The 22,990-nt window shown below is 37.2% G+C and overlaps 3 protein-coding genes across 5 annotated transcripts; 2 read left to right on the forward strand and 1 right to left on the reverse strand.

Annotated features, from left to right (window-relative positions):
- Nucleotides 1-233: 233 nt before the first annotated feature.
- Nucleotides 234-4,389, reverse strand: LOC133706634 (zinc finger BED domain-containing protein RICESLEEPER 2-like). Of its 3 annotated transcripts, none has more exons than XM_062132172.1 (6): nucleotides 4,223-4,389; nucleotides 4,109-4,138; nucleotides 3,487-3,539; nucleotides 3,143-3,232; nucleotides 687-2,798; nucleotides 234-559 (listed from the first exon to the last, which is right to left on the reverse strand). In XM_062132172.1, the coding sequence occupies exon 5, from the start codon at nucleotides 2,122-2,124 to the stop codon at nucleotides 1,048-1,050; it is 1,077 nt and encodes a 358-aa protein (XP_061988156.1). In that variant the 5' UTR covers nucleotides 2,125-2,798; nucleotides 3,143-3,232; nucleotides 3,487-3,539; nucleotides 4,109-4,138; nucleotides 4,223-4,389; the 3' UTR covers nucleotides 234-559; nucleotides 687-1,047. The 3 variants fall into 3 exon arrangements, with proteins under 3 accessions (XP_061988156.1, XP_061988157.1, XP_061988158.1); XM_062132173.1 differs by having other exon boundaries at nucleotides 4,073-4,138; XM_062132174.1 differs by lacking the exon at nucleotides 4,109-4,138.
- Nucleotides 4,390-6,298: 1,909 nt separating this feature from the next.
- On the forward strand, nucleotides 6,299-10,024 carry LOC133746194 (uncharacterized). The gene is made up of 4 exons (XM_062174357.1): nucleotides 6,299-6,436; nucleotides 6,585-6,934; nucleotides 9,141-9,200; nucleotides 9,302-10,024. Exons 2-4 carry the CDS (start codon nucleotides 6,587-6,589, stop codon nucleotides 9,626-9,628), a joined length of 735 nt encoding a protein of 244 aa, XP_062030341.1. The 5' UTR covers nucleotides 6,299-6,436; nucleotides 6,585-6,586; the 3' UTR covers nucleotides 9,629-10,024.
- Nucleotides 10,025-12,313: 2,289 nt separating this feature from the next.
- Nucleotides 12,314-21,326, forward strand: LOC133745258 (dynamin-like protein ARC5). Its single transcript, XM_062173318.1, has 16 exons — nucleotides 12,314-12,860; nucleotides 13,074-13,196; nucleotides 13,296-13,517; nucleotides 14,156-14,289; nucleotides 14,373-14,465; nucleotides 14,672-14,735; nucleotides 15,220-15,268; nucleotides 15,461-15,543; nucleotides 15,881-16,038; nucleotides 16,224-16,284; nucleotides 17,397-17,459; nucleotides 17,561-17,661; nucleotides 18,740-18,797; nucleotides 19,412-19,753; nucleotides 20,759-20,923; nucleotides 21,019-21,326. Exons 1-16 carry the CDS (start codon nucleotides 12,390-12,392, stop codon nucleotides 21,106-21,108), a joined length of 2,277 nt encoding a protein of 758 aa, XP_062029302.1. The 5' UTR covers nucleotides 12,314-12,389; the 3' UTR covers nucleotides 21,109-21,326.
- Nucleotides 21,327-22,990: the final 1,664 nt, after the last annotated feature.

Consider the following 22,990-nt stretch of genomic DNA (forward strand, 5'->3'; position numbering starts at 1 on the left):
TTTGAGAAGTTAACACCGAAAACCGAACCGACCTGAACGGTTCGGTTCGGCCCAGTTTCGGTTTTATTTATTTTTTATTTTTTTATTTTTTTGGAAAACAGATTTTTACCAAATATACTTCTTTGGTTTTGTAACTTGAGAAGTTTTTGTTTCTTCAAACCTATAATAATAATCTATAACAATGAGTTTACAAGTTTACTAATGCATGCTTTGTACTTCAATAGACAATAATCTATAATTCCATACTCCGTAGTCCATATAATTCAATTGATATAGTCCAATAGTCCATCAAGTTTTAGCATCAACATATGAAATGGTAAAAAAATATAGAGTCCAAAGTTTATAAAAGTCCATCATTACATCAATACTAACCTCACAAATTAAAAATGTATAAGTTCACTAAAATATTAAACATCACAAAAAGAATGAACCAACATCAACATATGAAGGAGGGCAATGGCATGATCTCAAGCTCGGAAAGATGAAGTCTTCGACTTTGGAGGTAACATTCCGCTCCGACTACTCCCCACTGCAGCTCCACATGACATCTTAAGCATCTCTACATTAGTATAAGAGAATAATAAAAAGAACAACATTAGAAAAGAAATACATACAATCATATATAACATAAATATTACAACTTCATTAACCCAAAAAACTTTAACTAAGAAAATAGAAACAATTACCTTTTTCCGCTTCTTCACATAACTCCATCTCCTCAATAGTAGGCATATGATGTAGATACACATTTTCACTCCTAAGCCAATTTTATGTACATATCAAGGCCTCCACCATTCTAGGACTTAGGGAGCTACGGTATGGATCAATAATCCTCGCACTCGTGCTAAAGGAAGATTTTGAAGCTATGGTTGACACCGGAATAGCTAGAATATCCTTTACAATGCGGCCCAATATAGGATATTTACAAACTCCATTCACCCTCCACCTATTCAACAAGTCAAAACCTTCACCATCTCCTTCAATAGGATCTCCAAGATATCTATCCACATCGTTGTTTACGATCTCGGCTTTTGTTGCTCTTCTCCTTTACTTCTTCTCTTTCAATCTCATTTTTAACTCCGTTAGACCCTTACTTGAACTAGATATTCCCCCACTTGATACTTGAGAACCACCAACCTCACTAACACCACTCTCCCTTCCCTCTTTCTCATACACCTTGTAAAGGTCATACAAGAGATCTTTCACACTCTTTGTGTTAGCTTCCACATTTTCATCCATATCCCCATCATCTAGAATCTCAAAATAGTCAACAACTTTCTCAAGTTTATGACGTGGATCAAGAACAATAGCAATGAATAGATAGTGATTCAACTTATCAAAGCTACCCCAATACCTTTGAAACTTGTCTTGCATGGGTGATGCAATCTCAGACAAACATGAGTTCTTTTGTTCTTGCAAGAGACCATAAATAGAGAGTAAATCACCAAAAGTATTATGAACAGTAGGAGAGTAAAAACAACATACCTTCAAAGTGATTTCATAAAATGGTCTCAAGAAATCCACAAATTGCTCCCCATAATGCCAATCAACACTCATAGGTGGCCCTTCTTTTGGCTTTTCACCCTTGTCACCTTGGAGCCATGCCCAAAAATTACCTGCATCTTCATCCACCATTCTATCAAAAGTTTTTTGGAACTTCAAAGCCCGTTCCAACATCAAGAATGTGGAATTCCACCTAGTAGGGACATCCAAAATCACAAGCCTTTTGCACTCTAGTTTCACCCTTTCAACACATTCCTTGAAAAAATCAAGCCTTTGTGGGGAGGATCTAACATACCTCACCGCATTGCGAATGACACCAATGAATATCTTCATCACACTCAACCCATCATTGACAATCAAGTTAAGAATATGGGCCACACACCTCATATGCAAATTCCTCCCTTGATGCAAAAGTGCATTAGGGACACCCCAATCACCTATCCTTTTACTCAACTCTTTCAATGCAACATCATTTGATGAAGCATTATCAACGGTGATTGTGAGAATCTTCTCTATACCCCATTCCAACAAGCAATCCTCCAATAGCCTAGCTATAGCCTCTCCCTTATGATTTGGAATCACACAAATATAAAATTCTCTTATGCAACACCCAATTATCATCAATGAAATGTGCAGTGAGGACCATATAATTAATGTTTTGAATAGAAGTCCAAGTATCGGTTGTAAGAGACAACCTATATCTACTCAATTGATCCATCAATTTTTTCTTTTCCCCCAAATAAAGCTTAAGGACATCCTTTGCTATTGTCTTATGGGAAGAAATTCTCCAATAAGGAAAAGCTCTACCCATAAAACGTCTAAACTCCCTCCACATGAGAAAATGGTAGCTCATCTAATATAATGTACTCCACACATAACATAGATAGCTCTTCTTGAGTGGATTCTACATTACACAACTCAGTAGTTGGTTTTTTTAAAAAGAAAATCTTTTGCCTTTTAGCTTTCAACATCTTAATATTAGGGGGATACTTTGGACACTTTTCCATATAATTTAGAAGGGAGGTTGTACCATTCTTACTAGGATCGGCATAGTAATCTTTTCCACAATAATTACATTTACCCTTAATTCTACCATCCACCACATTCCTCTCAAAATGATTCCAAATATTTGACCTTTCTTTCCGTTTCAACGCATCAAGGATGCTTTCCACACTTCCATCATCTTCAAGCTCGGTTGCTTGACTTCCTTGAGTTCCTTGAACTTCCGAAGTTGCAGCAGAAGTTCCTTCGTGGGGAGGTATTGGTGTTATAGATTCACCGATACTAGTGTTAATCTGCAAAACAGAACAAAAACTGCAATAAGTAACAAAAAACAGAAACTGCAAACATAAACAAAATACAAAAACTGCAATAAGAGAGAAAGAACAGAAACTGCAGTTTTGGTGCGCAAAACTCATACTGCAATAATGACAACACAAAACAGAAACTGCAATAATGACAACACAAAACAGAAACTGCAATAATGATAGCACAAAACAGAAAATCAAACTGCAAAGTGCAAACAATCTTGATATATATACCAAACAGCATAAACATGTGTAATGTGATTATCTCAAATCCAAATCAAATTTCCAGAAAATCCAAATCCCATAGCACTTAAAAGAAACAAAATTGGTACCTGAGATGAAGAAGTTGATTTCACATTAGCACCGGAACTAGTAGCAGCAGATTTAGATTGCCTCCTCATAATGTTTGTTACTGATCACTCCTATTCAAAATCAATGAGTTGCAATTTCAATTAGCTTACTGCATATAAAAACAGTAATATATAGTCTAGTATAACCTATTATTAGCTATTTAGCTTACTGCCTTACTCCATTATTCAATGATTCAATCTATTAACAACAAGTTTTACTCCATTATTCAATGATTCACAACCGAATTGACATAAGAAATGTAATTTTCTGATACTGCAAATATTTGCTATGGTGGAGAGTAGGACAACTAAGAAAGACTACATACCGTGCGGCGGACAGTGGTGATCAAGACCTGTAATGCTTGCTTCGTTTTTTCACCTGCAAAATCAGAACATCAGTAACTAAAAATTGCAGAACATCACTACAGAACATCAGTACACAAAAATACAGCTAAAATCTTCAATTTCATAGGAGTGATATGACTCATCTCTAATCAAACCAAAGCAGCAGATTATCAAAATTTTAAACTATCCACAGTCACATAATCATCGATCTCTTATATAGCCAGTACGTCCAAAAAACATTCACTACAAAAAACCTTCAAGCTTCAAATTCGAACAAACATTCACTACCTTGAACTTCAAACAAACATGATTTATAAGGTAAACAATTACGGATTGAGGAGACTGGGCGATCAAAGACTGAAGGAAGGAGAAAACCAATTACGGAAAACTGAAAGCTAACACCTTTCACATAAACTAACCAAAATCAAAACTAGAAAAGGAAAACGAAGACAGCCCATATGTGCTTCCAGAACACATCTCATCTCAGAAACCCCAAACTTCTTTTCACTCTTTTCAAATCCAACAACTAAATAAACAAGCAAAAACAACACCTTGAGCAAAACCCACCTTCAGCCAATTAAAAGGAATGAACAATCTGCTTACCGAGGCAGTTTCACACCGAAAGGTTAGGGACTGAAACCGAAAGCAAAAGGAAAACCAATTAGGGATTGAGGGTGTTCCAAAAATCATACAGAAAACAATCTGCTTAGTGCTTACCGAGGGAGACGGCGAGCCAGTGATGACTGAAGGGCTGAGTGGGCTAGACGAGATTGGCGATCGGCGAAGGGATTAGGTTAGGAATGAGTTAGGTATTAGGAGTTTAGGACTGAATGAGTGAGTGAAGGACGAGGTCGGGCTGCTAGGTATTAGGGTTTCTTCGTGTGTTCAAAACGACGCCGTATAAGGTAAGTTCGGGGATCCCCAAAACGATGTTGTATCAGGTAAGTTCGGTTCTCAGTTTGGTTCGGTTGTTACTGGGTCGAAACCGAAAACCGAACCGCACATATTCGGTTCATTTCGATTTTTGCACTTTGGTTCGGTTTTTTTTTTCGGCCTCGGTTCGGGTTTTGGTGCGTTTTTTTTCGGTTTTCAGCTTCGCGAGCCCACCCCTAACTACCAGTAGTCCGTTACATTAAGTAGACTTGTTTGATTCACATGTAAAACTGACTTCATTCATTGATATTCTAATTTCAAACTACTCTTTTTTTTTTCTTTTTTTTTCTGTATCAAAGTAAATTTACTTAATATATAAGATTAAATTCAGTTTAGTCTCTCAAACTTTAAGCCAAACATCAGTTTGGTCCCTCATCTTTTTTTTAATCAAACTCATCCCTGATCTCTCAAATTGCATCAATCTCGTCCAAAAATTTGAATTTGGCTCGAAAGATGACGTCAAGTGCTGAGTTGGAGCCGACACTCGGACCCACTTTTCAGATTTTAGAAGGGCAAAATGGACATTTCATATTTAATCTAATTTCTAATTTTTTTTTCTCTAATTTTCTCTATTTTCTTCTCTCTCTCGATCTCTCTCTTCTTCCTCTCTAGATCGACGACCACAAAACCCCTTCTACCACCTCCACCTCCATTCGATCTGAAGCTCCACACCACGCCGTCTCGCTCCTCGTCCTCCTCCTCGATCGGAATTGGTGGCGTAGGCCGGCACAACCTTCTCTCTATCTCCCCAAACCCGATTAAAGCCCTAATTTCTCACATTCACCCAATTCCATCAAATATCACCCCCGGTTGGTTTCTCCATGACCTCCGAGTCGACCTCCGGCGACGAAAACTTCGACCCGAAGCCCAACCAGATTGCAAAGTGAAGGAATCGATCGAGGGTTTGGGGTGTGATGGAGGTGGTGGTATTCTGTAGGCGAGGACCGAATCGGAGCTGGGGGCCGACGGGCTAGCGAGCCCTAGCAGTAGCGGTTATGCCTGCAGGTGGGGTACCCTACCCCTGACCTCCGATCGCTTCCCTTCTGATCGTCGCCGCAGATCTCTGGTCCATCCTCAGGTAAACAATCACAGAGACGTGCTCTGTTGGTTTTGTTATCTGTTGGGAACTCTATTGTTTTGGGAGGCCTGTGATTTGGATGTGCCCAGAAAGAAGAGTTTTTGGGTGTAGAGAGAAGATTTGGGGGCCAGCCATTTCGGTTTGGGAGTGTTGCTGGTGAAGCTCCAGTCGAGATGTTCGATGGTAGAGGACGTAGCGAACGTCATCATTGCAGGCGGTGCGGTTCCAGCTTTGGTGAAACATCTGCAAGCGCCGCCGTCGACCGGAGTTTGATGGAGAATTTTAGTGGACAGTGGGAGCGTGTGAGGTGTGAACCCGAGAGAGAGAGAGAGAGAGAGAGAGAGAGAGAGAGAGAGAGAGAGAGAGAGAGAGAGAGAGAGAGAGAGAGAGAGAGAGAGAGAGAGAGAGAGAGAGAAGAAAATAGAGAAAATTAGAAAAAAAATAGAAATTAGATTAAATATGAAATGTCAATTTTGCCCTTCTAAAATTTGAAAAGTAGGTCCCAGTGTCGGCTCCAACTCAGCACATGACGTCATCTTTCGAGCCAAATTCAAATTTTGGACTAGATTGATGCAATTTGAGAGATCAGGGATGAGTTTGATTATAAAAAAAAATGAGAGACCAAACTGATGTTTGGCCTAAAGTTTGAGGGACTAAACTGAATTTAATCCTAATATATATATCGCTACATCGTTAAGAAGTTGTCACACCTACCGTTTAGAGGAAAAAAAAAAAAGATTATTTAATAGAAAAATTGGAATTGAACTATAAATACTAGTACCAGAGCATGGAGAGCCACTGAGCAGAGTCGGCGACTCATTTCTAGGCTTCCTTCGCTTTAGCCTCTTCGCCATTGCTACTTCCATAGGTTCCTTCGTCTACCTTCTTCATCCGAAACCTAATTCCGTCTTCTGCAATTGGTACGTCTCCCTAATCCGAAGCAACTTTGATCATCTCCGTTAATCTTATCTGAAAATTCCTTTTCCCCTAAGAAAAATGGGACTTTTTTGGCGGGAAAATTGGCATGGATTTGATTTCCAATCCATGACTGTGTGAGTGTTTGTGCAGCGATGGAGAACCTTCACGGCAACTCGAGAGTTCCGAAATTGAGCCCGCAGCACTTGATGAAAGGAGGAAGCTTCGAGAATGCGGACCTCGACTCGCCGCTCCTCAGGTACCTGCGAGGCTCTCAGTCGCCGGTCGACGGCTTCAAGCAGCGGCGCCACCCGCTCTCTCCGGTGGAGAATCTGATGGCGGCGGCGAGGTCTTCACCGGTGAGAACGGTGCCGAGGGAGGAGGTTCTGGTGATGGACGGCGTTTTGGTCACCGATGGAAAGAGGAGTTCGAGGTCGGGTGGTTCTGGTTCGCCTTCATCTACTTCTTCGGATTCTTCGGGGAAGAGTCTCTACAAAGGCCAGGTCTTCATCTCTTACTCTCTCACTGGTTCATCGATTCTAATTTTGTTTTCTTAGTAATTATCTGTTTAGCTATCAATGAATAATGATCCAAGTATTGTATTGGCATCATCATCAACCGATTTGTGAGAAGAAATTAGTAATTTCCTTTCTATTCACTTGAGTTCTTTTGTTTTGGATGGAATCTAACATATGGTTTAGGTACACTAGGTGCTAGAATTTTCTGATTGCAAGATGCAATGTGGATACATTTTAGTTTGATGTGGATACATTTTAGTTTAGGGTTCTTGCACTTAAACCAAATTCGGTTAAGCATCTTGAGCTCAAATTCAGCCATCATTGTATGTCTGTCGTTGCGTGAATAGATTTTGCTGCTGTTCTTTGATTTACTCTGCTACTTAAGCTTGTAACTGCTCGTAGAACTTTAGAATTTACCAAACTGGATCGTTAGCTTGATTAGTCAGTAGTCCAAAAGCAGAAAATGTTGTTACTTACTGCCTTAAATAGCATAATTTGCAAGTTAACAAGTCCTTGAGATTTCAGATGCTGCTGTTGTCAGTTTAATACTTTAGATGATATCCCATTAATAGCTTCTTGTGACTTGTGAAATATGTATGAGAAACAATCTTAGTTTTTGCCACTCATTCAGTAACATGTTAGGAAGAGGATAAGTACAAATAGATGCAATGGTCAGTAAAACCTCACCCAAAAAAATATGTTGTTACTTGCTGCCTCTAAATGCCATAACATTTAAGTAAACAAGATTGCAACATTTACAATTCCTTGAGATTTCAGATGATGGTATGGTTAGTCAAAAGGATGGTCCATTAAGAGCTTGTTCTGACCTTACAAATGAATAATCTATGAGAAACAATGTAATTTTTACCACTTGTTTGTCTACAAGTGAAGAAGAGGGTAAGTTAATAGGTAAGCGGTGTTTCTGTTGGACTTCTACTTTCAAATTATTTTGGTAGTTTCTTTGCTCTGCTTCTTAAGCTTTTACTTAGGATATGCCGTGACTAAAGCTTGTTGTACTAACTATTCTTTGGGATTTCTAACAATGCTGTGGTTACTTAAATGACGGTCCACCAAAAGATTGTTTTGACTTGTGAAATGTATGAGAAAGATTCATTAGTGAGAAGTAGGTGGTATGGTAAGGTTTGAGATTAGTGTGGAAAAATACAAAGGTTGAAGTAAGAGACTTGTCCACATCAAGTACAGCTAGTTTCTTGTTGCACACTGATTATCCTGTGGTCCATTTAAACTTTAATTTGGAACTGCTGTTTTCTTTCTGAGTTATAAAACTATGAACAAAGATTTAGTTCCCTTTTTTTTTTAAATGTATCACATTAAGATGTGGCAGTACTGTAAGTCTTCCTGTCACTGTCAATCAAAATGGTCATAGCTAATTATCAAGTTGGGGTGATTTACATGTTATATATCAGTGTTGCAGGAAAACTGTAAAACTATAATTTGTTATGTAGAATTAGGTTGCTTGATCTAGAAAATGGTTCTCTACATTTATCATCATATGATCTTGGGATTGATCAAATTGGCCTTTTAAAATTGTGAAAGCTAATAGAAAGTGAAAGCTGTTACTGCAGAAGTAATTTCTACTTATGTGCCATCTGTCCCTGAGCTGTTGGTTGTTGCTCAATTTAAAAGTTGTATCTTGAGTGATGCTAGAACTGATAAGGAAGTTAAGGACAGTTTACCTATTTTCACTGAAAGTCAACAACAGCTTATGTTCCATCTGTCCATGAGCATCATCCTAGTTGGACTACTGACTTTAATTAGTCATCAGAGGGTTAGATTGTAATTGTTAGTTAATGATTTAGTATGATTGCATTTAAGTAGTCAGTGCAGTTGTAAAACAATTTATGTAGTTAAGGTTCTTTACAAAACATAATGCTCTCTCTAAATCTCCAGAGCCTTTTTTACCGCTGAATATTTCGATCACGCATTTCTGTGAGAACTAGGTTGGTGGTATGGTGCCTTGGATGGTTTTCTGAGTGTTTGTTTTAATACATTGGTTATGCATCCTTTATATTTTGCCAAATCTCACTGGTGTCTTGAGATGATTTGTTCAGTAGTGCTAGTTGAAATTATATATGTTGAACTCATAGCGCAAATTGCTCATTAATGGTGAGGACTTGACCAAAGTTTGATTTTCTTGCATTTGTCTTGACCGTTGCCTATTTTTTTGCAGTTTGTACTTGGAAAAGAAAATTTGCGTCCAACTCGTTTTCCTGGCAAGAACAAATCTGAGGTTAGCAATCAGACAACGGTAGTTAGCTGCCTGCCAAATTTGACATAATCAACTACTGAAATTGCCATTTTTTTCTTCTATTTTTGTTTCTCTGGGCACAGTTGTGCAAGTCTACACCTAGATCAGGATCATGCACACCCAGCCCGAAGTCCCGCCTTGTCTATCAGATCATGGCATCAGCTGTTACTGAAGCAGCAGCAGCAGCAGCAGCAGCCTTGTCTCCAAAACTGAATAGGATCAGCAAGACCCCCATTACTGTTATCTGCTGCAGAGACTGGTCACCCCAAGATGACATTGAGGTTGTCTTGCCTTCTTCAACTGAAAAACCTCCATCAAAGGCAGATGTAGATGAGTACATCACTGCTTCTCTCTATGGTCCTACTACAAGAAGGAGATTGTCAGTGTTTGCTGAAATTTGCCCAGAGTAGTAACCTGTTTGCTGAAAGCTTCCACTTCACACAAAAAGGTATATTGTACATTCGTCCTGTTTGTTTTCGGATTAGGTCCCTTTTGCACCTCATTGTTCCTACTTACTGCTCATATTCTAGCGCGTAGACTGGGATTAGATTGAGCAAGATTGTTGCCAACTATAGTTGTAGAGGGCCTTGTTGATTATTGGTTACCGTAGTACTTGATCACCAACTATGGTGCATAATATCTGGATAGCATGACCTATTTCGGTACTTAAAAGTTGATAAAGGATAATGAATTACGGACATGGATCTCTTGTTGCAATTTCTCTGGATTTGATAGTTTCCCCTGTTTGATGTATTGTATGTGGCTGCAAGAGTGAATCCTTTCATATTGTGATTGGGACCGTTTTATGGTGGAAACCAAACAAAAAGAAATAAAATAAAATACAATAATCTGTGCTTTTCTCACTAATGTTATTACTAGCGAAGTATGTACCATGCTTCTTTTGTTTTTCTCCTCCAAATGATCTCAGAATTTCATTCGACAAACATAGCTAGTAGATCACTTGAAGAATCCCGACATATAACAATTTCGTTTCTGGGAGTGTGACTAGCCACCACTTTTTTCGAGCCAGTTGATCTTTAATAATTAATATTCACTAGCATTATTCATTCAAAATGACGAATCAATAATTTCTTTAACCAATTTCTCATTGATAAAATGTCAATCTATTTCAACAGGTTTAGCCCAATTTTTTTACTATTAGGGGGTGTATTGTATTTGGATTTGTGCAGACTTTTTTTAAATGACAAACTTTTTGAAAAGTCCACAGACTCTTTAAAAAGTTGATAGACTGTTATGGATTTCTTAAAACCATTGATTTTAGCAACAGACTTTTATTGATTCATGAAAATCTATATACTTTATTATGAATGACTTCTACAGATTTCCTAGGATATACAAAATAAAATAAAAATAATAAAAAAAACAAAAACAAAAATAAATAAAACAAATGCAGCCCAAACACAAAATAAAATAATAACTTGTTGTATCTTCTAATAGAAATTGACTCAAATAAATTATTGTTAGTCTGTTTAGCGAGTTTGTTCTCATTCCTAATCTCCCAACAACATAAATATACAATATAGATCACTTGATGTTTATGGGTAATTATTCTCATCAATTTTGTTTTCGCCGATTAACATATATTGTAGCAATATTGGTCAATGCATGTCTTGATCTATAATCATTCAATTGAAATTCAATTGTTCAACCTTTTTTTTGAACCATAATATAAATTCAAATTAATGAGAATAATTAATTAATAAGATAAAATTTAGTATGGTTCAAGGTCTTAGGGTTAGACCACAATATTTGAGTTTTAGGGTTTCATAAATCATTTTTATTGCTATTAGGGTTCGAAGTATCACAATTGAAAAAAAAAAAACAAAAAAACAAAAATCACATTCAACAACTACAATGAACATGTTGGGTATCAAAAAAGGTTGATATCATAAAAGATTAGAGAAAAGACAAAAAATTAAAGAAAGAGAGATGATGAAGGACAAACTTCTTCATGCGTAGAGAGAAGAACTTTGATAGACCTTTTTTTTTTTTTTTTTGAAGAGGAAACTTTGATAGACTTTTTGAAATCCTTGGTGTGGAGGCCAGAAAATTATTGGAGTTTGGTATGTATAGTTAACACTACAAAGTCCATGATTATCCATGATTTTCTAATTCCATAAGTATGAATGATATTTTGAATACCTCTGTACTTTTATTCATTTTTAAAAGTCCTAATTGAATACCCCTAGATTTTGGTGGAATTCATGAAGTCTTTAAAAATTCTAATTGAATACCTCAAGACTTTCATGGACTGTTAAAAATCTATATTAAATACACCCAGACTTTTAAATTCCATAGATTTCTTTAAAAGTTCCACTAATTCTATATACAATACACCCCTCTTAATTTCTCATTGAGATATTTCTTCATTTTACTATTACTCTTTCTATCACCTAGAGTATGAGAAATACAAATAGCGTATTTGTTATCAGGGAGATGCGCTAATGAGGACTAATAAAATGAGGACTTTCTAATCAACGGTTGTGAGACCCACTTTTCAATTACATTTCGGTAAATCAACCGTTAGATGTTTAGGTATCCATAAGTAAACCACTTGACCACTTGTGAAAATTTTATTTCAAATTGCTAATTATTAAGGTACTAGACTAGCTAGAATAGATCAACGGACGAATCAAATATGTTAAAGCTAAACCTTTCATGTTCATAAATGATAAATTGTGATTATGAATATCTTAACGATTTCCAATTTGGTTGAAAATTTGTAGAAATAACCTACTCATGAATATGTAGACATCTAAAGGTTGATTTATTGAAATGTGATAAAAAAATGAGTCTCACAACCGTTAATTAGAATGTCCTCATTTTAATATTGTTCCTCATTTTAACAACTGGCGGAGTTTACGAATCTTAGTTGACATGTTCCACGAGTTAAAATGTCAATAGAAATTGCTCGAACGTGCGAATTTTTGGAGGGAATTACCCTTATTACGAAGCGGGTACAGTTCATCAAACCTCAATTCCACCGTTATTATTAATTTTTTAGACTTAACCGGTTTGAAAAATTAACGGCGATAAATGGCTCCCTCACACAGGACAAAGATAATGACCAACCCCCCGTATGAAAGTAACAGAGACAATTTGAACCTCCCCCACGCTCCTCATTTGTTCACAGAGAGACTAGAGTGAGAAATGGATAGGGAGGAGCAGTGCCGTCTGTACGAGGCCTACAACGAGCTCCACGGCCTCGCCCAAGCCTTCGACACTCCCTTCGACGCTCCCGCCGTCCTCGTCGTCGGCCACCAGACAGATGGCAAGAGCGCATTGGTCGAAGCCCTCATGGGCTTCCAGTTCAACCACGTCGGCGGCGGCACCAAGACCCGCCGCCCCATCACTCTCCACATGAAGTACGACCCGGACTCCCACTCCCCTCTCTGCCGCCTCGTCTCCGACTCCGACCCGGCCCAGGCCCACCCCAAGTCCCTCCAGGACATCCAGGCTTACATTGAGGCTGAGAACATGAGGCTCGAGAAGGAGCCTTGTCTCTTTTCCTCCAAGGAGATCATTATTAGAGTCGAGTACAAGTACTGCCCCAACCTCACCATTATCGACACTCCCGGCCTCATTGCTCCTGCCCCCGGCCCCAAAAATCGAGCATTGCAGGTCAATTCGAACTCGATTACAGTTATTCAAGTTCAATGTGGCTCATTCATGTATGAATTTTATGCGAAATTGTGTGATTCAAACTTGATATGAGTGATAACATTTACTGGTCAACTTCGATATGAATGAGTAGTAATTTAGGGTGTAGGAGCGTGTCCTGGCTGAATTGGAAGTGCGATGGTGGTTGATTGATGGTTGTTACGTCAGTTTCAGGTTCAAGCTCGTGCGGTGGAAGCACTCGTGCGAGCTAAAATGCAGCATAAAGAGCTGATTATATTGTGTCTTGAAGATTGCAGTGACTGGAGTAATGCAACTACGCGGAGGGTAGTAATGCAAGTATGTCGTCCCTCTTTTTGTTTTTAGGTGTTTGGCTGTACTGGTTTGAGTTTTGTTCAACTGTTTGAAGCCTTGAATCTTTGCCTCGGTCATGTGCAGATCGATCCTGAGCTCTCGAGGACTGTAATTGTTTCAACCAAGCTCGATACGAAAATACCCCAGTTTGCACGGTCATCAGATGTGGAAGTGTTTCTGTCACCTCCCACATGTATGCTCGATGGGTGCATCTTGGGAGACTCGCCTTTCTTTACTTCTGTGCCGTCTGGAAGAGTTGGTTTTGGACATGATTCGGTTTACAGATCTAATGATGAGTTTAAACAGGTGTTCTCGCTTATCTTGTGTTCATTTTGTTGAAAATCAATAATGAGGAGGGATAATGATATTCATTGTGTGTCCCGAGTTATATTTCGCCACTTAGAATTATTATCACTTAAGAATCTAAATCCTAAGCTTTAGGTTGGATGTATTATCTTATGGTGCATTTGTTGTGATATCTAATCCACTTTTACCCAGATGTTTAAGGTGGTTTCTGAAGTCACAATGGGGTTTATTTCTATCTAGTTGCTCACATGATTGTAACTACTCGAAGAAATATTTTGCCATTAGTGATAATTTGGCTGCCAGAGAGTTATCTGTACTCAATATACTTTTTTCATAAGATGGTGTTGTTTTTCTTTTTAGTAGCTGAAAAGCAGCAGTTTTGAAGTTATATAGAATATAATTAATTAAGATACTAATCCTCATATGATAATTTTTACAAATTATTTTCTGTGTACTCTTTGTTACTAGTCGGCCTACTTATGTAAGTCTTTTTTTTTTTGGCCCCCTTATTTTGGATAAAACCTGGTATTTCTGAAGAGAGAAATGCAGTCCTACCCAAGACCTGAAATACGATTTTTGTTGTGCTGATATGACATTGATTGTAAACCATATAATGTTTGTAATATATTCTAATGCAGGCAATATCTGTAAGAGAAAAGGAAGATGTTGCAAGCTTAGAGGAAAAATTGGGCCGGTCACTGTCTGTACAAGAGAGAAGTAGGATAGGTGTAAGTAAACTTAGGTCTTTTCTTGAAGAATTGCTACAGAAAAGGTAATAATTTCTACTTTCCTGTTATGATCAAAATAACTTGCTCAACTCTTGACCTAAAATTTTTTGGGATTATATATTGCAAGGTACATGGAAAATGTACCACTGATCATTCCACTTCTTGAGAAGGAATACCGGAGTGCAACAAGAAGGATGAATGAAATAAATCAAGAACTCAGGTTCATAGTTAAACTCACAAAGCACTTTCTCTTAATGCAATTCACAGTATGATTTCAGTTTATTTCATTTCATTTGCTTAAACTGAATACACCATGACATGGGAAATGTATATAAAAACAACCTACTGCGAACATTTTTCATCGGTTTCTTTCTTTTATATTGGCTAGTTACTTAGTTAGTTATGTTGCATTATTTCTTGATGCAGCACTTTGGATGAACTGAAACTAAAGGAGAAAGGGAGATTATTTCATGATATGTTCTTGACGAAGGTAACTTTAGTCGTGGCATTATCCTTGACAAGAAGTTATAGGTTGTTATTAATTTCTTATTATCTTTTCGTGGTGGCCTTATATATTGATATTTTTTACTGGAACTTTGGGTTTTGATACTTGAGAATGGCCACTTTACGAAATAGGAGTAGGACCCCTTTGAGATGTCTCCTCCATGGACCTCATGTTAGTTGTGGTTGAAAGTGGATAAAGGCCTTTTTTTCTAGAACTGTTGGGAGCGTTCCATTCTTTTCGGCGGCATCCTTCCGCGTTGGAAAGATTTGCTTGAGCTAGTGTAATGCTTAGTTTGTAGTACTTCCGTGCTTATTGTAAAAGTCTCATTATCTTCTATGAAGTTTTCTTTTCTTTCTTTATTAGTTTCTTATTTTGTTTTTTCCAGTGTTTGACATGCTTATTTTTTTGCTTTAAATAATGCTCCTGTTATAGGTTTATCTCTACTGACAAAATTTGTTTTATACCTCAGTTATCATTGCTATTGAAAGGAACAGTTGTTGCACCGCCAGACAAATTTGGTAAATCACTATTATGTTGCTTAACAGACTATGTATGCTAATGGTTACCAAGAAGGGATAACTTTTCTTATCGTTGAAACCATCAAATATCAACATCAATTCCACCACCTGCATTTATAATCCTAATCTATTTTCATGTTGTGTTGTTCCTTGCCTCTTTTAATTTCCTTGTATCATCCTTTCCTTTTCAAGGAGAAACACTACAAGATGAGCGAATTAACGGAGGAGCATTTGTCAGTAGCGATGGCCTTCAGTTCCCTCACAAGCTTATACCTGTGAGTTAAAGAATTTTCTGATTGCAATTTTTCTGGTTTTAAGAATTTTATTCTTTTACGAACCTATTTATTTATTTATTTTGGAGTTTTGCATTCGTTGCATATTCTATTATTAAATTTATGTAAGTAAACCCTTTCTGAAATTAGTACTATCCTTTCTGTAACTTCTGGCACTGATTAGTAAACCATGAGAAAAATCAGGCCACAGAATTGCCTGCCTTTCTCTGTTTATCTGATATCCTTTCTATAACTTTTTCTTCTGTTGTGGACGCAAACTGACGTGAACCTTTTTAGACTTTATGTACGAATGTAAGAACTGTGTGTCCTATGTGTGTAGAATGCAGGAATGCGTCTCTATGGGGGTGCACAATACCATCGTGCCATGGCTGAGTTTCGTTTTGTAGTTGGAGGAACAAAATGCCCTCCAATTACAAGGGAAGAAATCGTGAATGCATGTGGAGTTGAAGATTTACATGATGGAACAAACTACTCTAGGTATTTATGCCTTTATGATTTAGTCATACTCATACCTGTATAAATTGATCATGTTTTTCCTCTTTTTTTTTTTTTTTTTTTTTCCTATATCTGTCACAATTGTGCTCTAAATTTTTCTTTACTTACTATTTATTTCATTTTCCTCTGATCTCTTTCACTTTTCGACTATACTTCTTATAAAACAGGACAGCTTGTGTAATAGCTGTTGCAAAGGCTCGTGATACATTTGAGCCTTTCCTTCATCAGGTAATGAACAATTTCTCTGTATTTTCTACTTTTTTTATTTTCCTTTTATCTTTTTCCTGTGACACATGTTCTGTGATGAGGGGTGCAATGTAGGTACTTGGTGTCATTTGCTATCAGAAGTTCGATTATGAACAGAATCCTAATGTACATTTACAATCAATAAAAAGTTTGTGGCCAAAATCTCATGACCAATAAAATATAAAATAAAAATCTCTTTGTTAGTTAGTTGAATGAATGGGTAATGTAATAGGTTACGATGAAAATAGGACACAGAAGTTTTTGACCGCCTTATTCCAAACCTTGCATTTCAAGGTCCCTACCAGTGGACGCTCCTCATTCAAATGAAGCACTGCATTGGCTTCATACATTGGATGAGGAGACAAGCTATTATTGCTTCTAGGAGGAAAAGCAGGGGGTCTTTTGGAGGACAAGAGGAGTATTTGTGAGTGTATTGGCATTTGGGTGAGGGTTATATTAAAAAAAAGAAGAAAAAGATCTTGCATAGTTCTCTGACATGTGAGTGGGGTTTATGAAAAAAAATAAAAATTGATCTTCCAAAGTGCTTCAATATGTGACTGAGGATGGAGATGTTTTCGTGACTCACCCAAGGATCAATGACTAGGCAGAGGAGAAAACGAATTGTGAAGAGAGAGAGAGAGAGAGATTTGCTTCTAAGTTCTAACTTCTGTACTTGATTGATTTTCCAATTTTGTGAACATTATATTTTTCTTCTTTGAATTCTACATTCATTGTGTGCTATATCTAGATTTATGATGAATTAGACTGGGTATATATATATATATATATATATATATATATATATATATATATATATATATATATAAATAGAGAGAGAGAGAGAGAGAGAGCTTCTAACTTCTGTACTTGATTGATTTTTCCAATTTTGTGAACATTATATTTTTCTTCTTTGAATTCTACATTCATTGTGCGCTATATCTAGATTTATGATGAATTGGACTGGATATAAAGTAAATAACTTGTATGACTGGCATATGCTGAGATGATACCAGTTGGAAATTTTGGTAAATTTGACTGGTTTCTGCTTGTTGCTAGCCATCTGTGGGAAAAATAATGTTTCTCTACTATTGCAGTTGGGTGGTAGACTCTTGCACATTCTGAAGAGATTGCTTCCAATATCTGTTTATCTTCTTCAGGTATGGGCTCCATATTGTATAGATTATGGTTTTTAAATATTGGATACATTTTCTAAATTTTTATGCAGTAAAATCTTGCAATTTCTTCTTCCTTCATACAGAAAGATGGTGAGTATTTGAGTGGCCATGAGGTGTTTCTCAGGCGTGTTGCCTCTGCATTCAATGACTTTGCAGAATCTACCGAAAGGGCATGTCGTGAAAAGTAAACTCCTTCACGGTTTATATCTCTTGTCTCTGGCTATTTATTAAGCAAACTCTTTGTTGCGTCTGCTCTCTCTCTCTGTTTTTTTTTTTTTTTTTTTTTTTTGGCAATAAACTAATAATTGGCGCTAGTTACCCCGTGAAAGACACCAAGGGTCATATCCATGGGGTAGCTTCCAAGGACCCTCAAGAAAGACGTGAACTCCTGGACCTCTGCCAATGCATTTGGGTGGGGGGTGGGTGGGTGGTGTTTTAATAGATATATACAGAAAAGAAAATACCTACAAAAACTAGATCAAAGGAGTCAAAGCTAATACAATTTTCAAATGTGATAAAAGAAACAGACATCCTTTATAACAGTTGTAACTTGTAAGGCATCACGAAATGTAAATAAACCAGTTACATTATCTATAATTTGTTCGGACCCCTTTCCGATATGAGGCTTTTTATAGTTGTCTACTTTTTTTTTGGGTTATGTCATCAAATTTTCACTTAGGATTACACATTCATTCATGGCCCCACACAATCAATCACTTTGTTCAGTCTGGTAAACTATGAATTTAGTGTGGAAGTATGCGATGTTCAAGTGTTCCCTTACATGAATACATGCCTAATGGCAAGCACTATCATTATCTTCAATTCAAGCTTCCAAACTGCAGATAGATTAATATGCAATTCATGGAATTAAGTTTGCTTCTCTGCTATTTCGTTTTTGATACCCAGAAATCCCCCCCAACCCATTACGTGGACCCAGGCTAAAAACTGGGCTTCCTGCTGAACCCTATCTTTAGGAGACAGGAAACTCTACAAGTAGCTAGATAGGCATTGTAAGGGGGTTCAAACCCCAGACTGTATGTAAGTAAACCGCCTGGCAATTTCGGTTAACTCCTAGTTAGTGCTCCTATGCTACTTATCATATGCAAACACTTGCAAAGAAATTATAAGATATAATTTACTGATTGGTAAAATAACAGTGACTTGAGGTAATACAATCATCAAGAATTTTTTTATTAATGTTTGTTTATTCTGGTCTTCTTACATTGCTATATGCTCTCTTGTTAAATGTCTTTTTGCTGCAGATGTATGGAGGATTTAGTAAGCACCACACGCTACGTCACATGGTCTCTTCACAATAAGGTTGTCATAGTTGAATTTTTGAAAATGCTACTTGTTGTATGCTCTGATTTCAGATTGGTCTACTTTATTGAGATAGGAAATTAGGAAGATCTGATTGTGCCAGAAAAAAAGTATAGAAGGTAGAGCTACAGCAATCAAAATACAGTTAAAAATGATGTCTAGTTGAACAATCTGGAAAACAAGAAACAACTTGTTTTACTTATGGCTCAGTAAAAACAAAGAGTAACCTGTAATTGATTTTCCAGGATAAGTTAATTACTAGATATCTGTTACAGGCTTACAACCCTTGTAGAATACAATTGTTTATTTTTTCATTTGTATTCTTGCTGTCTATGCATCAATTTCTTTTTGGAGTCATGCCTCTGTGGGGATCTTAATGTATATCACGGAGCATAATCATTCATGAATTTGAGTGAGGATTAAGTTTCTTTTTTAATCCATATTTCATGCCATTTTCCTAATTCATAGAGAGGTACCCTGCAGAAAGGGAAATTCAAGTCTTGAAGTTTCACATGATTCCAATTTATTGAAATTGGACCGTCAGCAGTTTATTTCTGTAAATTTTTTTTCCCCATACAATTTGTGTGTCTGACATCTCTTTGGATGCCTACTAGAATCGTGCTGGGTTACGTCAGTTCTTGGACTCATTTTCTGGAACAGAACATACCACTGTGGGTGGTACTTCTGTGTCTTCTGGTCTTTCTCAAGATTCAGCAGTTGGGTCAGTCGCCATTGAGAAGGACACCAAGTCACGGGCAGATGTGAAGCTCAGTCATCTGGCCTCCGGCAATGACTTGACTTCTATTCAAACTACAGAAACAAGGCTGGCTGATCTGCTAGATAGTACACTTTGGAATAGGAAACTTGCTCCTTCATCTGAAAGGATTGTTTATGCTTTGGTGCAGCAGATATTTCATGGCATAAGAGAATATTTCTTGGCCTCCGCGGAGTTGAAGGTATGTAATATTAATTAAAATTGATGAAGATATTTTATGTCCTGTGCTTTGTGGATGATGTGGCTGTAGAATATGTGCAGTTCTCTGAACTTGAACATATTTGAATTGTTCAAGAAATCTATTGGCTTACAAATTCGCATCATGATTTTAATCAAAATTACAGTTTTTTTTTTGTTAAGGCTTGTGATTCCCTTAGAGCACCCATCTTGTCCTCTCTCTCTCTCTCTCTCTCTCTCTCTCTCTCTCTCTCTCTCTCTCTCTACATATGTATATTACTGGGTGGGAAGGTAGGCAGCTGGTTCCGGCAAAAATTCAAGAGCTTTAGGTATTGATGGCAACTATTACCATTGGTTAAGAGAATGATAGATAATTTTCAATTTACTCTATATAAGAGAGGTGCATGTCATTCTTCTCAAAAAAAAAAAAAAAAAAAAAAAAAGAGAGGTGCATGTCATTGGATGATCTCCCAAATATAAAATGCCACTGATGAATTGAGTTTTGGCAACTTTGTTTCAGTCTGGAAGCCAAAATGCATCTTATATTTTATCTGCGAAAGCTTGGAATCTTTGTGGGATTAGAAACTGAAAGATAGCATCCTTCGAATCAAAGAATGTCACAGGGTATATGGTGTGGTGTATAAGCATCAATTGAAAAGCATTTGAAATGAAAACCATCTCTTCCAAATGTTTTTATACACTCCATCATCATAACCTAATCCAAACCCTAAAAAGAAGGTACTATCAGTTGCTGACGTGTATTTTTGGGATAGAACCTAAAGGAGAGTTTGATCTTGATGCATTGTAAAGAATCAGTTGTTTATATCAACATTAATCGAAGCATTGTTTTTATTCTGCTTCCATCATTTTCCATTAATTATTATTATGGGTTTGTTGTCTTTTCTTGTCATCACAGAAGTTCTTGTTGTTTCTAAGCTTGAGCTTGCCTTTACAATGATTTATTACTATATCCCAATGGTTCTTAAAAATTCACATTTTTGTTTTGCAGTTCAACTGCTTTCTCTTGATGCCTGTTGTAGATAAGTTGCCTGCACTCCTTAGAGAAGACTTGAAATCTGCTTTTGAAGATGATTTGGATAATATTTTTGATATCACAAACCTGCGAAACTTACTGGGCCAGCGAAAGCGAGACGTAGAGGTTGAGCTTAAAAGGGTATATCTTTCTTCCACTTAACTTGTTAATTGGCTCTCTTCCTCACTCACTTGCTCTGGTTCTCACCCATTGCCAACATGCTGTTGGTCTTGCAGATCAAGAGGCTTAAGGATAAATTCAGATCACTACATGAGCAGCTGAGTTCAGTTAGACGCAATGCTAATGCCTTTTCTGACTCCAGTTGAGTGATTTTGGTTCGAACTTATTCATATGAGGAAGTAAAATTTGCTGGCTGAAAAATGGTAAGGTTTCCCTTGTAGCGTGTTTATATGGAAGTGAGCATTAATGACATGGTTAGATTTAGAAGTGAAACTCAGTCCGAAAAATCTTATATGTTTGAATGGACAAATTGGCGTCTGATCGTCTATATATATTATATACCACTGATTGGATTAGTTTCAAATCGCTTAATCCATCCCTAGAGCACTTTTCTTGTTCATCTATTTAAATTGTCATTTCGTGATGTAAGCCATGGAGGCATCGATCCCAGACGAAGTGGTGTTAGCTAAGTGGTTAGAGCATCCACTACCGAAGATTGAGGTCATGGGTTCGAGTCACCATGGGGTTAGGAGTGAAATCATTTGATCATCTTTCACTTTAAAAGAAGCATCGATCCCAGACCTTTGGCATATTCACACAGTGCAAACCCGGGATCATAAAAGTTTGGGCAAAAAGGGACTTGCAAACAACTACCTAGCTGCTTTTGAGCTAGTGGTGTCTCTTTTGACAACAATGTTGAATGAGGTTCCAAGTATGAAGCCCCCACCCCCAAAACTAAAAGAACATTTTGAAGTAAATATATGGATTATTGAGATTCATCGCATCTACTTTGCATGAAGGCCTTAGGTAGTTAGGTTGTACATATTGTCATCTGTGTATATGCATTCTTTATCCGACAATTTCATTAGAGAATAGATGCAGTGTACTTTTGATGCTGATTATAACATCTTCCAAATTTTCCTATTAAATATTGATGTCCAGTCTTTAAGACAAGGCTAGAAGCCTAGAAGCCAAGAACAAAGCCAGAGGTTATATAGACTAGTAATTATGAGCAAGTAATTATTGGTGTATGGGCACACTCGAACTTAAAATTGGTTCACGACCAAACCCATATTCATGTGTGCGACGTGGATGGCAAGAGGTGCATGATCTCAGCATGAAGTGGTGATGATGCTGACTCACATTATCAACTTTTTATTTCTGGGTTCTTCTAAATAGTAAATACATATATACAGATTGTATCAATGTGGCGCAGCCACTCACTCTTATTGCAGCTGCTACAAGTACAAGTCCTTTGCTCTACTCATTTGCCTTTTTGTTTTCTGTTTAACTCCTGTGTTTACCCTTGTATAATACTCGAAGGAGAAAAAGTACACCCAACAACCCCACCCATTGTAGGCACACTCTTCCCCCTCCCTGGTGCCGGCCTACCCTCTCAGCAATGATGTTGAAATAATAGGGTTCAATATACAAGAATCCGATGCTTGTAAACTCCTACATCGGCAGTCACTTCTTGAAATTACCTTTCTTTTTCTAGTTGTCGATCATTGTCCAATGTCACTGCCTGTATTATCTGTATAGAAGTTACGATCTCGTCGTTTGATGCCGAAAGTTTGACCAATGATCCACTGCTGAGTCATCCTTGCATCGCTATTTGCATATGCGATTGAAGATCTAATAATGCCACAATCAGTGTCCGTGGTGGCGGACGGAGGATTATATTTATGTGGGGACAAAATCTTTTTGAAAGAAATAGAATGAATCTTAACGAAAGATGGGTTAATATTTGCTTTTAATACTTCCACAACTTCACAGTAAAAAAAAAAAGCATTTTTGAGCAAAACATAACAACTATCAATCAATATAACTCTAATTATATACAAGGAAAAAAAAAAGAGGAATTTCCGAAAACAGAAGAAGAGAACCGGCAATCAACAATCTGCAAAATAATTAACAATACATGTAAAATAGACTAGAAAGAGAGTTTTTTATTCATTTCTTTTATGTTTGTGGGCCAACAAACATAGTTTTTTACTAATACTACAAGTAAAAGTCTTGTATTACTCT

Source organism: Rosa rugosa, chromosome 4 (genome assembly GCF_958449725.1).
Source record: "Rosa rugosa chromosome 4, drRosRugo1.1, whole genome shotgun sequence".
In the NCBI taxonomy this organism is placed as follows: domain Eukaryota; kingdom Viridiplantae; phylum Streptophyta; class Magnoliopsida; order Rosales; family Rosaceae; genus Rosa; species Rosa rugosa.

Excerpts from the sequence above, each read along its gene's own strand:
- LOC133746194 (XM_062174357.1), top strand. The coding sequence starts at position 6,587 with ATGGAGAACCTTCACGGCAACTCGAGAGTTCCGAAATTGAGCCCGCAG. Across the intron at positions 6,935-9,140 it reads AGAGTCTCTACAAAGGCCAG|TTTGTACTTGGAAAAGAAAA; the intron begins GTCTTCATCTCT and ends ATTTTTTTGCAG. Across the intron at positions 9,201-9,301 it reads CTGGCAAGAACAAATCTGAG|TTGTGCAAGTCTACACCTAG; the intron begins GTTAGCAATCAG and ends CTCTGGGCACAG.
- LOC133706634 (XM_062132174.1), bottom strand. The coding sequence starts at position 2,124 with ATGATAATTGGGTGTTGCATAAGAGAATTTTATATTTGTGTGATTCCA.
- LOC133745258 (XM_062173318.1), top strand. The coding sequence starts at position 12,390 with ATGGATAGGGAGGAGCAGTGCCGTCTGTACGAGGCCTACAACGAGCTC. Across the intron at positions 15,269-15,460 it reads TGCACCGCCAGACAAATTTG|GAGAAACACTACAAGATGAG; the intron begins GTAAATCACTAT and ends TTCCTTTTCAAG. Across the intron at positions 20,924-21,018 it reads TAGAGGTTGAGCTTAAAAGG|ATCAAGAGGCTTAAGGATAA; the intron begins GTATATCTTTCT and ends TTGGTCTTGCAG.